General features: G+C 32.9%; 2 protein-coding genes across 3 annotated transcripts; both read right to left on the bottom strand.

Annotated features, from left to right (window-relative positions):
* On the bottom strand, positions 1–9783 carry LOC124936283 (target of rapamycin complex subunit LST8-1). 2 transcript variants are annotated; one of them, XM_047476770.1, is made up of 11 exons: positions 9548–9783; positions 8033–8153; positions 6860–6961; positions 6640–6752; positions 6475–6544; positions 4280–4357; positions 4038–4154; positions 3845–3939; positions 1340–1419; positions 1172–1231; positions 1–444 (listed from the first exon to the last, which is right to left on the bottom strand). In XM_047476770.1, the coding sequence occupies exons 2-11, from the start codon at positions 8138–8140 to the stop codon at positions 317–319; spliced, it is 951 nt and encodes a 316-aa protein (XP_047332726.1). In that variant the 5' UTR covers positions 8141–8153; positions 9548–9783; the 3' UTR covers positions 1–316. The 2 variants fall into 2 exon arrangements, with proteins under 2 accessions (XP_047332726.1, XP_047332725.1); XM_047476769.1 differs by having other exon boundaries at positions 9578–9783.
* Positions 9784–10726: 943 nt separating this feature from the next.
* On the bottom strand, positions 10727–15791 carry LOC124937019 (probable RNA-dependent RNA polymerase 5). The gene is made up of 18 exons (XM_047477535.1): positions 15398–15791; positions 15168–15321; positions 14961–15090; positions 14820–14894; positions 14608–14755; positions 14320–14518; positions 14164–14251; positions 13942–14058; positions 13803–13883; positions 13642–13713; positions 13231–13337; positions 13009–13157; positions 12441–12666; positions 12132–12357; positions 11904–12049; positions 11481–11788; positions 11182–11390; positions 10727–11123 (listed from the first exon to the last, which is right to left on the bottom strand). Exons 1-18 carry the CDS (start codon positions 15675–15677, stop codon positions 10887–10889), a joined length of 2952 nt encoding a protein of 983 aa, XP_047333491.1. The 5' UTR covers positions 15678–15791; the 3' UTR covers positions 10727–10886.
* Between the last annotated feature and the right edge of the window lie 707 nt (positions 15792–16498).

The raw sequence follows: 16498 nt of genomic DNA, 5'->3' as shown, positions 1-16498 counted from the left end.
TTGTCTAAACAAATGCATAAAAGTCTAAACATGTGTCTTAACAATATTCTTCAAATATAGAACATCAGATGACTAAACCAATTCTCTTCCAAAAGCGTAAAACAAAGGCATGTATGTACGATGAAATCCAGCATAACCAAACAACTGAAACCCTAATTTATGTCGAACACTAAAGCAGAAGAGATATTTACAGCCAAAGATGATGCAATCTACCAGAAGGATAAAGTTGGAAGTCCCAAGAAGCAATCATTGTAGAGAATATAAAAGCCAATAATTTTTTTTCCATCCTCCCATAATCAATGACTCAATGAATGAATCAGCCTGAAGATGGCTCGGCTCCATCGTGAAGGGCACAGCAAACAGCTGCTTTATGATGCCCCTGATACACTCTTATGTCTTCACCAGTCGACATCGACCATAGTCGAGCAGTTGTGTCCGAAGAAGCTGCAGCAATTTTGTAAACAAAATTAACAGGTTTAAACATCTTCATAAGGGCAAGCATGCTATGTTATTATTTGATTAGGGGTGGAATTTGAGTTCAAACTGAAATTCAATTTTCAATTACTATGTTTGTTAGAGAGAAATTATAATAGAAATCAAATTTCAATGGAATTCGCACCTATACATTTTCTTCACTCAATAGAATTACAATTCTAATGATTTTAAGGCTGTTTGAACGAGTGAAATTGAAAAAAGAATTGAAATTTCAGTTCTAAAAAAATTACAATGAATTACAATTCAATTCCTATGTTAATAAAATAAATAATAGAATTGTAATTCTTAAGAGATTATTTAATTTTCTTCTTCCTTTTTTCTTTTCTCTTTAACTGTCTATAAGCATCTAATAGCATATAAACCAATTTTAGCCAATTAACAAAAGTTGGGAACAAATAAATAGAAACTATTATTACCTAGTTACTCAAATAGAACGAAATAAAACTAGTCAAGCAACATTTTCTCGAAAAAAAAACATATAGTTGGAAGCATGGTGATGGCTTTAATCATTCGAGAGTATATTTACAGTTGCGCCTAAACAAATTTTATACATTTCAATTTCATGAGAATTCAACATCTAATTTCAATTCCTACTTTAAGTCCTTAACTGCATGGTCTTGGGTTTTTTAGATGGAACATATGTTTAATTTGATTTGAGAAAATAATTATCCCATACCTGTTATAAGGAAAGCACCGTCTACAGAGAAGACACAATCCCATACCCAGCGAGTATGTCCTGAAATAAGTTGAAAACAGTTTTTACACCCGTCTCTTTATAGACAGACGATGAGAGTAAATCTGGAGATGATGAAGAAAAGGACTGGGTAGTACATCTCTAACATACCTACAAGAGTTTTCTCTAAAGTAAAGCCATCCACATTCCATATCTTAACTGTATGATCCGATGAGGCTGTGGCGAGATACCTAACACAATAAAAGTAAATTAAATTAACTCTTTTTAAATATACAGTGGTAAATATGAAGATCACACATAACATTGTATCTAGATAACAAGATCAGTTTGAAATACATGTGAGTCGTGAAAATAAGACACTACCAAAAGAGAACAAAAACAACAAAATTGTAAGTGAGTGGAGAGCGGACAAAAAGTCAAAAACAATATCGTCCAAACCCCACAGTGCAAAAATAGATGTGGGATGCTCTCCTTAATGGACATGCATGCATAGTACGCATTGACTTACCATGCTAATTAAAATAAGTCTTTTTAATTGTGGTACTGGGGGAGTTCCTATATACCAAAGAACATACAATTTTTTATAAATTTCTGGAGTTACAAAGTTTAACAGAAAGATATAGCAGTTCACTCTATAATTGCATTCACTCACCTATGTGGTGTTAAATGAGACAATAGTTGCCTCCAACATCCTTGTAATATATTTCATGACATCAGCTGCAATAAGAAATCTTAACCATACTTATGGTCATCTCAATGAGCAAATTCTTTCCTTTTCTAGGTAGACTTACAGGGAAAACTTGTTTTTAGACTAAGGAAAGTATTTTTTAGACACAAGATCATCATTTGGCAAGCTATGCATAATCTTATGCAAACCAGAGACAAATTTAGAGAATCATGGGTATAATTGCCCCTATTTTTGCATTTTGTAGATGGTGACATGAGAGTTTTTGACACTTATTCTTTAAATGTAGATTATCCAAAGCTATCTGGTATAAAACTATAACTTTATGATGATTAGGAGCATCCCAGTTCCTTATTATTTAGTAGATTATTGACATTACTAACAAGCACAGCTAGTTCTCCTGTGAGCTTAGATGTACCTTTGTAGCCATCAAGATTTGGCATGAGAGTTTTAATCATGTTGTTATAAATCGATGACAAGTAAAGATAGAAAAGCATGTAAATAACACATAGATTTACGTGGAAAGTGGAAACTCAAGACGGAAAAAAATCATGGGCAGAGGAAAAGTCTTTCACTATATGTATAAAAAGTAGGTTACAATGGAGAATAGAGAAAAATGAAGGACAACTAAACCCTAGAAGGACTTCATATTTATAAAGGTCCATACCCATTCGAAATTCAGGTTTCTTTTGTCGTACAACAGGCCCAGCCAAACCCATTCAGGTCAACAAAACTCTAACCCGTCTGGAAGAATAAGAAGGAATGAAGAGCAAGTATGGAAAGTTATTGGAGTGTGTTGTGTCATTAAATGCAGAAGTTGGGGAAGATTTGCCAACCACTATGAGAATTAGCTCGTTTAAGCAGTAGGGACTTTATGAGGCTCTTTATTGTTCCCTTTTTCATGTTGTGGTCCAAGGTTTGTTTGAGGTGTTTTTTTAAGATTGGTTATACTTTTGGATGGTCATGGACAAGACACCATCAACTCCTTCTGAGATCTTCGATGATTGTTTGTATCTACACTTGATTGATGAAAAAACAATCTGAGGGTATCGGTTCATTTGGGTTTTTGTCAATTATGTTGTCTAGTACACTGTATAGGGCCTTGGATCCTATTTTGTTTTATTTTGCTTCAGCACCTTTGATGTTGGGTCCATTGCTTAAGTAAGTGTTGTTGGGCTTCATTTTTCTATTTAACATGGGCACATTGTGCCTTCCCAAGAAAAAAAAAATAGTTTAGTAGCTATTTACACATTTTGGTAATTTTACTACTCTTGTCTACTTTTCTCAATTTGTACTTCCTTATTACATCAATGACAAATTTCTAAAAGAAGATGCTTCACTTTAAAAAGTTTGTTGCTGGTCATCTGAAATATCTGCCTCCTTCTCAGTTATGCTTCCTCAATCTAAACCCTTAATTAGCACATATAAAATTCCGTTCATACAAGGGAGTTCTCTCAAAATCCAGAAAACCAATGGCAATTATTGATATAAGGGAGTAAAGGGACTGTAAGTGAAGGCTCGTTTAGTTCATTGGTAGAGCGCAAAGCTCATGGCCATAAGGTTGTGGGCTCGAGTCTTCATGATCATTTTCAAAATAAATAAATATAAGGGACTGTAAGTGGTCTTCTAGTTTTCAGCAGTGGCTATTTTGGAGGCAGACAAAAGCAAGAGAGGAAATTTGAGATAAAAAGAATGTAAATGAACTAGTTATTGTTTGCATGAAATAGTGCTTGTGAAGTTATTGGAAGTCAGGTCTTTATAGAAAGAGTGAGGTTCGAATCAATTCCTTACTATTAATCAGTTAGAGTAGGTACATGTTAGCTAAATTAGATTAACACCCTTAATGAGGCCAGGCAACATTTAAATGGAAGTCGCCATAGAAAATAGATATGCACGTGAAGGTGATGATGGCGGCGAATAAAATTAATACTTTAGTGTTTCAGATGCGCAAGAAGAGAGCTGAATTCAACCTGTTAGGCTCGGAAAACTCAGGAGAGAGAAGACATTTTAAAATGTATCCGTCATGTGCCTGTAGTTTGTGAAGTGGCTCAAAGTTGGTCATAGTCTGCATATGTAACATAAATTTAAGAGAGATTTAGCAGAGCTGATTGCGCACACAAAAAAATAATAATAACTGAATTACTCAAATAACCTAGATATTACCTGTGTCCCTTGCAGCAGGCGCCAAACGTAACATGTTCCACGGTTATTTGCAGCAACAACCAAAGATCCATCAAACATCACTGTCAGAGACCTAACAGCTGTATCAACCTCTGGAACCTGAATCAAAACAAGGCAACTTCATGTTAAAATACATGCAAAGTATCTGGATAAGGAGAAGAAAAATTACACTTGGTGAAAAGACATCTAACAAATGTAATCCTAATTTAAGGAGGAGTAGGTACCAACTCACAGCTGCAAGAATTTGCAGTCAAGTCCCAAACACGAATATTGCCATTTTGATCCCCTGATATAAGTTCTGTCTACAAGAGATTGCATGCAAGAAAAGAAAATTAGATTAAATGAAAAAGAACCCTGCAAATTTTATTGATTGACAGAAAAATGATAATGCACATGAAGGAACAAACGAAATTTCAACCAACAAATGAGGTCCTTCATAAAGGCAAGTCAAATGACCAATTCATTGTGGCCCGATGGTTGAGTCAGGTTATGTGTTCAACAATTGGTATAGACATTGTTTGAATTGTTAGAAGTCACATTTGTGACAACTCTACAAACTTTAACATTTCATAAATAAGAAGGAAAGTCAAATGAACATAGTGAAGTTACAAAAAGGAAGATTTCTAAAATTAGTTACAAATTAATCAAATTTGGACATGAGAAAAAATGGAAATATCCATCTTTCATTTATCATTAATCTTACAAGCCTGAGCTTAAGTTATTTCAACATGTCTTTACTACCAACTTTCGCTGGGAGTTTGTATTTTCTAGTTTTTTTGTTGTGTTTGAAGCAGCAATGAGAACACGTTATCTAGGATGGGTTGAGCTAACTCGATCAACTCAGAGATGCTCGTCAATGATTCTTCATTCAATATCTTGAAAGATCTTACCTCCGATGAATAAATGAATACAGATCTTGGACTACGAATTTGGAACAAGTGTTAGAGCAAAAACAATATTATGGCAATATCATTGGTTAGAAGAAGCTTTACGTGAATGAGAATAGGAAATTTGAGAAAGTATCTTCATCTATTAGATAACCATAACTTTCAAATTTGAGGGACCAACTTTTCAGAAGGTTAGGAGAGTTGCAACAGCTGAAAAAATAAAGGAAGAAAATAGAGAACGGAGAGATGAAATAATCTTGAACAATGGAAAAAGACAAAAAGAGATGATTTAGTGTTCCGTACACATTGTCCCGCATTTGATAAGTTAGAAAGGATCGTCCGAACTTTCTCTTTGTTCTAATACTTTTTTATTCCATTTTGTAACGTTCGAACGCATCTTGCGCTCTTTTTAATAAAAGTTGACATTTTAAAAAAAAAAAAAAAAACAGTTTTGGTGCACCTTTTTTTATGTTGGGTGCATTGCTTTAATACATAGGCACATTGTGTCTTCCAAAAAAGATACACAGTTATTTACATGGGGAAAAGTAAAATAAAAATACACGCAATTCATCTGTAATTCATTAAACGCATATTGAGTTTTCTTTTAATGAAAAGTTGACCTTTTTCAAAAAATACAAGTAATTCAACCTTTCCAAGTAGCTCAAATCTTCGTACATATATATGTTCCCAGATACTCTAAAACTCGCCACAAAAGAAAAAAATACCAAAGAACATAAAGATATAAGAGAGCAGAACACTCTTTAAGGTGAGAGTGACTATGTCAATACAAATCTGTTAGCCAATAAAAACTGCAGATTAATCTCTTTGTGCTACCTTTGAACTATGTTGGGAAGGAGAAGAAAAGCTCTCTAATATGTGATGAAAGAGAGAAATTTTATGCAAGGAACAAAGGAGGCGTTTTTGGTTATGTATTTAGAGTGGAAGGAGAGATAAGCTATCTGATGTAGTGGTGTATGTATACATAATCAGTTAGATATCCATATATTAACAATGAACAAAATGCATATGTAGATTAGTTAAATTGGTAGGATGAAGATGATCATATATGGAAATAATAATAAATAAATATACTTGCAAAATTTAATGTATAAATTTAAGAGATAGAAACCTTGTAATAAAGAATGGTGTACAGATATAAAAAGTAACATTTTGCCCTCATACTTCCATTAAAATATGTTTAAGCAAAGAGGGAAAGATAATGATTAAAAAGTCTGTAGACCTTACAAAAAACTTAATATAGTTTAGAAACAAATTTCCTAGTGAGAAAAAATATATAAATATATCAGTAGACATGTGGATAAACATTTACCAAAAGAAATTGTAATGTGCCTATAATGTTACTTCAAAATCTACTATAAAAAAAATGCAGTGAGTCATGATAGCTTGCTCCCAAGTTCAACATGAAAACATGTCCCTCCAGAACCAGATCAATTACAAATAACACATTGATTATATATTTCCAGATCAACCAATATGGGACAAATGGTAAAGAAAATATTCAGCATCTAAACCTGATTTGGATGTAAAACAACAGTGTTGACAGCAGCCCGACTTTCATATTCTCTTTGACAACCTGGAGCCCTGATCTCATACAAGAAAAGTAGATTTACCCACAAACCAAAATAGGCCAAACAAAAGATAAAATAGAGGATAACAGAGTCAAGCTCAGAAGGCACCTTAAGTCCCATATCTTTACAGTACCATCTTCAGAACCTGAATACATCCACTTTCCCTCACACTGAAACCCAACTGCCATAACGTTGCTAGTATGTGAATCATAGCTCATCACCTGCCATAAAAGTAAAGGAAAAGCTCCAAATAAGCAAGATTTTGTTACTCTGGCCTATTAGAATAAATTTGTTGATAAAAAATATAGTTTAATATAAGATGATGTACCGCCTGAGGACTGGTTGAATTAACATCAAACAACCGAATGTGGGGATTACAAGCAGCAGCTATGTATCTCTTGTCAGGGGTTATTTCAAGCCGGTTTACTTGCTGTACACCACAAAGATCCCAACCAATTCAAAATGATGTTAGAAAGAATTCACAATAGATTGTACTTATGTCAAATATAAATTAACTAAAGAACTTGTATTTATACTTTATACAATTATAACATAAGAGTTATATTTAAAATAAAAAACTTAAGAATTAGATTCCTAATTAAAAATAAAATATGGTTATCATTGTAACTGATAATTTAAAATCCATTGTTGACGATCCAAGGCTGCTGTTAAATTTGATCACATAGTGGCGCTCCAGTCCTTGTAAACTTCTACTAATAATTTGACTCATAACTATAGATTATGTATAAGTTATAACTTATCAACATGAAAGTTAGAGCTATATTTGAATAAAATAAAACATACATATTTAAGTTAAAAAGTTTGACTTATAAGTTAAGTTAATTTTAATTTATAACATTATCACTGTGAACATGGTTTGTATATTACCTTTTTTTTAAAAGGCCAACTTTTTATTGAAAAGGGCAGGGTTGTATGTTACCTAAAACTATAGAATTTACATAACTTAAGAATTACAACATATAAATAATATTTCAACTAAAACTTAAGGATTTTATAAGCTTTTGGGGTACTTTGCATATGACAGACTTCTGAGACAAATGAATTACTTGGGGATCGAACAATAATATCGCGGACGATTGGAAACCTATCCCTCCCATCATGTAGTGGACGATTTGGAAAAAAAGTAACCGTAAAACATTCTATGGGAAAAGCTTCAGCTTTACAGAATCAAGGGTTTCATGCCTCACGTTTTTGCTTCTATTAGGAAAATAGGGTTTTGTACGGGTTGAGAACTCTTTGATCTTTTGGGGATCTAACCCATCTTTTTGTTTTCTAGCTTTTTGTTTTTCTCCCTCCCTCCACCCCATTATATGTATTATGTTTCTTTTTTCAATAAAATGTGGACCTTTTCAATAACAAAAATTTATTTTTTCATATTTTATTCAAAAACTTTGTATGTCTCATTTATCAAATAAAAAGACAATGTCTTCACACAAGAAAAAAATATACCTATAAACAAAGTATGAAAAAGATGTCTTACAGAATCAGGATATTGGATAGTACGATAACAGCGCCCACTTTTTGCTTCCCAAAAACGAATTGTATGATCATAACTGGATGTTGCAAGGATTACTGAAGGCTGAGTCATCTTTGCTTGTCAACTGCAAAACATTGTTGTAGCTAATAACCAAAAATACAGAAAGACAAGTACATACACCTATGAACATATACACCACATCAATAATGTTTTATTCAATTAAAGGGCAAGGCCCTTTTGGTCTATGTAATCTATCGCTTGTATTAGATTTTGAGTAGAAAATGACTCACATAGATGTTTTTACCCCTTTTGCAACTCTAGAAAAATTGTAAGGTGTGCACTGATATTTCAAATGAATTCCATTTAACGGGTTGCCTGCAGTGAGGATGAAAAGATTTGGCGTTGGTGCAATGCAAGAATCACAAGATAATGTATGTGCACCTATCTTCCATCCTCAATAAAAATGAGTTGTTTAACCTAGACCACCTAAGGCTAAGTTTGGTGCATCTTATTGTAATCACTAGTTCATTTAACTTGGCTCTTATGAATATTGTAAGTACTATCCTTATCAAAGTATTTATTTTCATACCAAAAAAATTAAAAATAGATCACCTATGGATCTCCTTATCAAAGTATTTATTTTCATACCAAAAAAATTAAAAATAGATCACCTATGGATCTTGGGGTACTTCTCTTACATCTAAGACATAAGATATCCTCATTTTTATCTAGTATCTCCGCAAATGTGATGAGAATCGCCTAGTCAAAAGTGGTATTCAAAGGCTTCCATTTGTAGATTTTATGTGAAGTGTCTGGTTTATATGTGTGGTATACGAGTGTGTGTCATTTGTGTATTCAATACTGCTTTTAAATGCATTACAACACAATAAAAACTTATATCAATCTATTGATTATGTTTCTTGATCATTGAAGAGAACACAGAGGAGTTAAGTGGTTTATCAGTTTTAAACTGTACTGATGTTTTCATCTGCTTTGATGTTTGACAAGAGGAGTTCTTGCTCCATTTCCTAGTAATAAGAGATACCAACCCTTTTACTTATTACTTACTAGTTTATTCAGAAGCAAAGAAATGGATTGGTGTATCAAGGTCATACACCAATTCCTAATGTTGTTGTTACAGAAGCTGTTACTGTTGTGGCTGATTGGTTTCCTGTAAATGAAGTGACTGAATCTCATATGAGGCTAATTTCAAGAGAGCAAGTCCTTTGGCCTCCTCTTTTCGATGCAATTAAAATCAAAATATGGGAAACGGGTTGCTGGTGGTTTAGTCTTATTATGAAATGTTGAAGTTTTGGGATGCAATGTAATAGTGTCACAATTGAAAGTGATTGCAAGGGTGCAATATAAAATACATATGAAAACTCCAAATATGATAAGAGATGCAATCATGTATCATCATCATGTTATACATACATTCTCATCAATCTATCAAAACTAATACATAGTAGCTGTTTTTCATTGATCAAATAATCAGAAAACGATAAATAGGAGTTATACAAATCTGAAACAGATGCAGGGGATACTGACAGATTTGGTGAGCAGGGTGATCGGCTGGTAGCAACTGAGGGCGAAGGCGGAGGCGCGATCAAGTGGGTCAAGTGGGCAAAGTTGAAGGCGCAGTTAATCTGAAACAGTAGGTCGGTCTATTGCCGCTATTAACTAGAGTTCGAAGGTCGACAGCATAGAATACGAAGGTTGTCGCTGTCTTCTCTCCCACCTCCTCCTTGTAAATCTAGTTTAGGGGAAAAACTTCAATTTTTTACTTTAATATTTTTACAATGTTTTTTTTCTAAATTATTTGAAATATTTTGTTTTGGGTTATTTGAAAACCATACTCCTTTATGTAAGACTCTTTTCTATTCAAAAGTTTGAAGTTCAATTTTTTTTTAAATGACGCGATCAGGCGACCGAAGTTCCGATGAATGAAAATGCGCAGTTAACTAACCAATTACGATTAGGGTTGTAAATGAGTCGAGTTAAGCTGAACAGTTCCAGGCTCGAGCTTGGCTTGTTTAGCATAATATTCGGTAGTACAAATGGTACTCGTATGTTGATATATGTGGGTATCCGATATTTGAATATTTTAAATTGGGTTTCGAGGATGGGTTCGAAGTTGAGGACGAGGCTAAACCTAAACATAAAATCTTACTATATTAATATAAAAAAAAAATTAAAAAATTAGTAAGTATTAATATAACATTTCAAATTATCAATGATTATATCCTTAATAATAATTATATCATTTATTTATTTATAGTTACTTGTTACTCTTACCACACTTTTTTTTTATTAAAAAAAACAAACTTATTTAAACAGAGTTATCAACTAGACTTTCATCACAAATGATGACTAAGTTTATTTATTTTGTAAATGGTTTATTTATTTTGTAAATGGTTGGCTTTTGTTTTTAATGATTTTTTTAGTTTTTCCAAATGATGTATATTTTGATATTCTTTTAATAATATTTGAATATAGAATTCAATTGCCTTTGTTTTAATTGATTTTTCTAGCTATTAAAATGATGTATATTTTATTTGTTAGTTTGATATTTTTATGTTGGCTTGAAAATAAAAAGTTTCTAAGTTAATTTGATTTTTATTTTCTTTTGCAATTAGGAGAGTTTTTTTCTTAGTGAATTTATTTTTTCTCATTATTATTTAAGAGATTAATCAAAGAAAAGATATATAATATATTATAAATTAAAGTAAAATACTGCCTAAAAATGAAGTGTCCAATACAACAACATATAATACATGAAGAATAAATACAACATTACATTACAACATATAATACATTACAACATTAGAAACCACATATCTAAACATCCTCCTAAGTCCTACCTAAGAAGCTCCCTAAGAACCGAGGGTAAACACGGTACGCACCTTTCGTCAAGGCCCAACGCGTGAATATGAAAAAGGGCATCACCCGCAACCTTCCACACAAATCCACACGAACTAACCGAAGACCTCAATTGAGCGTATTGATACGTCACATGATATATTGCAACTGCCTCATTGCAAACATCTTCCAAATTCCTCTTACGTAGTTCAAACTCATCCGCGCCATACAAAATCTACATTAACCGCTTGTTAGTCAGGACCCATTTCAAAATTATAAAAAAAACTTCAAACCTGTTTGTATTTCTTGATGATTTGGCTTGCAGCTTCATTAATAGAGTCTTTATCTAGCTTTGAACCTTCAGTTGAAGAACTTCCGGAACTTGTATTACTTGATTGTAATGCAGAACTCATCTCTTTTCTGTAATCATTGTACCTCTGACTCCAAATGGCCATAGCTGATTGAGGAGGTTGTATGTTGAAACTAGGCAATTTCCATATCTCTAGATAAGCAATAAATATATTATGTTTGGTTAGAACTTAGCACAAGAAAAAAAAATGATGATTTATATTATGTATTATTGTTAATTCACCTTGTTGTCCAATTTCTCCTTCAGCTTGAAATGATTCCACTACAATATCATATATTTGTCCCAAAATAGACTTGGAGCGGTAGCTTCTACTTCGTTCCATAAAATGAGGGTACTGCTCGGTTTTCAATTCTTTTGGAACCACAACTTTTTTTCCAGTTTTAGGTGCATCTAGAGAATCGTAGTATATATCTACCAATTGAATCATTTTTTCCTTCAACCGTTCCTTTTCAGAATGATCCTTCTCTTCCATTGTTAATAAACGATCCATGAATGTAAGCCAACTGTCAGCTGCAATACCGCTAGAGCTACTGCAATGGGAGTAAATATGATGTTTGTCATATCCATTTTTCTTGTATTTCTGTTTGTAAATCTTTGTTTTATTTTTTCTAATAGGAAAAATATAAATAAATGTACACATCACACCTTTGATGAAACCTGGTTTCAATGAATTGTTGAAAGAGCTCGTGTTCCAATTGTTCGGGTGAGAGGTCGCCAGGCTTTTGACTTGGCTTATTTGGAACTGATCGAACGCGTCTCCATGGTTCACTCGCCTTAAAATAATGTAAAAGCTGTAAATCAACATAAGTTTAGATACAAAAATCAGTAAGTGCTATGTCTAATACAGAAAAATCACTAAAATAATTACATAACCTGAGGATTTCTTGAGACCCAATACATATCACCATCAAAATCACCATTTGCAATTTCAGAAGCAGCCGATCTCTGGCCATTTATTGAGAAAAATATCCCATATTTAGCATTTCCAACGATGAACTCCATGTCTGGTACATAAACTGCTTTCAGTATATGTACATCTCCAAAATGGAGCCCTGGGTTTCTGTACACTAAAACATTCCCTGAAATTTGCCCATTCTCCCTAATAACAAAATAAAAAAAACCGATAAGAAACAAACTGGAATTTTTATGTTCTTCCTTAAACTATGTAAGAAATAAACTTACAGAATAACACAAACTTCGTCACTTTTTAGAACTCCAGTTGGATCGGCTGTCCCCATGAGGTAAAAGCTTTCGTCAATAGGAAGTTTGCCTCCTTTTAGTCCTGTTCGTTCGACTTTTCCAAGGATAGACAAACGGTATTGCAGGTATGGTTCATCCAAAGGAATACGGTTGAGAATCATCTTGGCAACAGTGTAATAATCGTCAATTTCTCCATAGTTTATTGCAACTGCAGTAAACAATGTCATTTTTTCAGGATCTAATATAATTTGGATGTGCAACATTTTAAAATAATTTTAGTAATTTAATCCAAATAACCCAGCATAATCTATTATTATCATTAAACAATATTATTTTCAAATAACCTATGTTATTTCCAAATAATCCTACATCAAACAAGCTCTTGAAGAAATAAAACAGTCTAAATTGTTTTTTAAAGATCATCATTTGGATTGTTCCTTAAGGACAACATCCATCGCCATGACTCCTCACTTCAATCAATGTGCTTACAGTGAGAATCGAACTACAATAGTCCAGATCCTAAACAAAAACCGCTAAAAACCAAAAATACCTCGTAATGCTGCAGTATGACTGGAGAAAATATTCCGGACATCTTCCAATGTATTCATGAGAATATTTTTAAAGAAATTTCCAGGAATCCCTCCATAGGTAAGTAACGCAATCAGATTTTTTGATAGAAAGGTTTTCTTTGGTTTTCGACTGCAAGACAAAACACAAAAAATGGCCCATGCTGAGTATTGACTTATTGTCTTAGTGAATAGAAGAAAGTTACCTTATAGCCACCAACTCTAGCGAATCTAAAGTTAGTAGATTTTTAACCTCGGTGTCCCTTGTAACCTTCACCATTGATTGTCGAATCTCAATTCTTCTAGACGGAAGCTACATAAATTTGAAAAAATTAGTAGAATTTAATCTTAATAGAAAAAAACAAGAAAATGTGAAACATCATATTCCTAGGGTGTCCGGGCAAACTTCCGCGCACCTCCATAATATAGTGTTTTCAATGAGAATCAAACCACACATCAAGATAGTAAGCCCCTTAGTCCAAGCATTTTTGTCACTGAATTACCAAGGGTGGATCAAAGGTGAAACATCTACTATACATTGAGTTGATGACAATTTTTCCTTACTAATCAATCTTCTTACAACATAGATAACTACCAATCGACAGCAAAACAGTTACCTTTTTGTTGACTAGAAAAGTCCCCTTCACAGAATATCCTTTGTAAAATAATCGACACTGCATGAGCAAAGGCTAGAAAAGGAAAAAAAATAACTGAAAATAAGATTTCCTGAAATCGAACTCTGGAATCAACAAGGAAATTTAATTTGTCCAGTATATACCGGATCTGTAGCAGCAGTAGCGTGATTTTCTGAGACTCCAGATACCATATCGTCATAAATATCAACATGATCTAGATGTTTCTGGAGAAATGTAACGGAATTAGAGCTGAAAATTAAACAATGTTTAGAAGTATCTTACATGCTTTGAGAAATCCTTGGGACATTTGATAGCAAGGTCTTCTGAAATAAACCCAGTTCCATCTGTATGTATAAGAGGTTCATTGTCTTCATTATTTACAATAAAACCAGTTGCATCCTACAGTCAGTGAAACAAGAATGACACATTAATGTGTGAAAGAACTAGTTGTTGACTAAGAAGTAAGAACACATAATTTAGAGAGAAAACAGTTGAAAATTATACCCGACATGGAATATCATCAATGAAGACAACTTCCACAGAAGTAAGATCAATTGGCAGTGGTATCGTCTTGGATAGTATTAAGGAAAACCTGAAACAAAACATTAATCATTAATGAACAAGGCCAAGAAAAATACATGGAAATCCAAAATTACCAACCTTGCCATATATTTAGTCATGCTAGATGTAGTATGTCCATGCATAAAAAGACATCTAGCTTCATAAACTGTCTTGTCCGACAGAATATAAGGCTCTTCCTCATGAAACGGAGCTACAGACTGCATTCTAACAAAGTAACATTTGACAGGTGAAGAAGTTGGATCTTTTTTCTTCTCCTCTTTACCTCCATCTTTATACACTAGTTCATTGACCAGATCAAGATTGGAAATTAAAGGAATTAGTATATTATTTATCGCACACTATTTCCATTTTTCAAAGTTAACTCACCAAAAAATCTATACAGCCTCAAACCAACTAGAACTCCTTGTTCAGCAACTTTCCTAAAACCAGCCTCATCAGTAAATTTCACCAGCAGTACATTTTCATCTCCTAATTTTCTTTGAAGATGAGTTCTCGTTGTAGTTAAAAATGGCCCCTGGATAAATATTATGGCATTTCAGTAATAATGCTAAATCAATTAAGAGCAAAGAAGCATATACCTTAAAGAAGTAAGCTCCATTAGAATTAACATGACAGTGATATATATGTGTATGTCCAGAATCCCAGTCCACATACTGCAAGTAAGACAACATCAGAATTCAGAACCTATGACATTGAAAAAAACAACATTATATCTTTACCTTTGATCTACTTCCAGGATCCCCAATTTGCTGACCGAATTTGTTCCACATAAGGGACTCAAAGGAAATCATTGGTGTATCTTTATGATTTAGAATATCATCAACTGTCAAAAGATCTTCTACATTCTTCCTGCATATAAAGCAACTTTCCTAAACTAGGCAGTTTTAGATTGTGCAGATGAAGATAATGGAGGATCAGAAATTTACCCTCTAATATAACTAAGTATTAAGAATGATTTCCTAAACTCAAGTTCACTCAAGGCAGACAACTGGGGGCTAATCCCTTCAATCCTTTGTCTCTCTGGAGTGCCAAAAAGTGAGCATGAACCATATTTTTGTGCAAGAGAGTTAGATATAGAACCTGTAATGAAGAATGGTCAGTAATTAGTAAAGTAGTAAAAAAAAAAAAAAAAAAAGATAGAGAATTTAGACTGTACTGGGGCTGATACTGCTAGGGGAAGCAGTTTTTTGTGGAGATTGATCTGAGAGATAATCCTTAGACAAGTGTACAATAAAGGCACTGAGGCTCTTCTTAATCGTGCACGACGAAATGTTTGTTAAAATTTGTAAAGACGCATCCTCTCCAATTGCAGCTAGTCTGCGTCGGACATATAAGTCAGGCGGCGTTTGGCACTGCTTGGCACAGATGGTTTGGAGCAAGGATTCTACGGAAGGAGGGAGATAAACTCTTGCAGCGGAGGAGGGATGATCATCCATGAGTTGGGTTCTGAAAAGTTTGGAGCTTTTTTGGTCGGTGGTAATGGCGGAGAAAGAATGGTGGTAATTGCAGGTCTGCTAGCATAGAGGGAGAAAGTGTCATGGGAGGTGAGAGGAGTGAAGTGTAGTGTAGGTACACACACGGCTAGTCTGTCTGATTGAACATTTCAGAGGTCTTTTCAGAAACTTTTCACAACTTTAGTATTTATTTGAATTGAATTTCAAATAATCCTCAATTGTATACTTATTATACTCAACCTATAAGTTTAATAGTAACTTTGATACAATTTATACACCAAATTTATTTATTTTATATTTATAATATTATTCAATAGTTATTATTATTATATATATATATAATGTTATATACATACTTATTTATTGCCAACACTGTCAAGAATTGTTCTTAATATTGATAAAGATTTTTTTTACATAATTAAATTTATTTGTTCCTTTGATTCCTATTCATCTTTATGGAACTAAAATGAGTTGTATTTTGAGTCATCCTAACAAAATACAATTTTTTGTAATTTTAATTTTTGTAAATTTGATATATTATTTAATGTTTAACTTATCATTAACCATTTTAATTGTTTATACTTATATTGTATAAATTTGTATTATTTATAAATTAAATTTGCATATAACCCTCCTTCATTTATTAAGAATTAACTTCTTATAAATAAATATATATACATAAAGAATTTTATATTTATTTTTGATGTTATGTAATTTCTTAAATTTATCATTAACATAAAAATTTGTTTTTTATATGCTTAACATTACTAAAAATTATCAAATTTATTAAATTAACGATAATA

Source organism: Impatiens glandulifera, chromosome 4 (genome assembly GCF_907164915.1).
Source record: "Impatiens glandulifera chromosome 4, dImpGla2.1, whole genome shotgun sequence".
In the NCBI taxonomy this organism is placed as follows: domain Eukaryota; kingdom Viridiplantae; phylum Streptophyta; class Magnoliopsida; order Ericales; family Balsaminaceae; genus Impatiens; species Impatiens glandulifera.
Note: the sequence above shows the minus strand (reverse complement) of the source record. Positions and strands in the feature narration are given on the sequence as shown.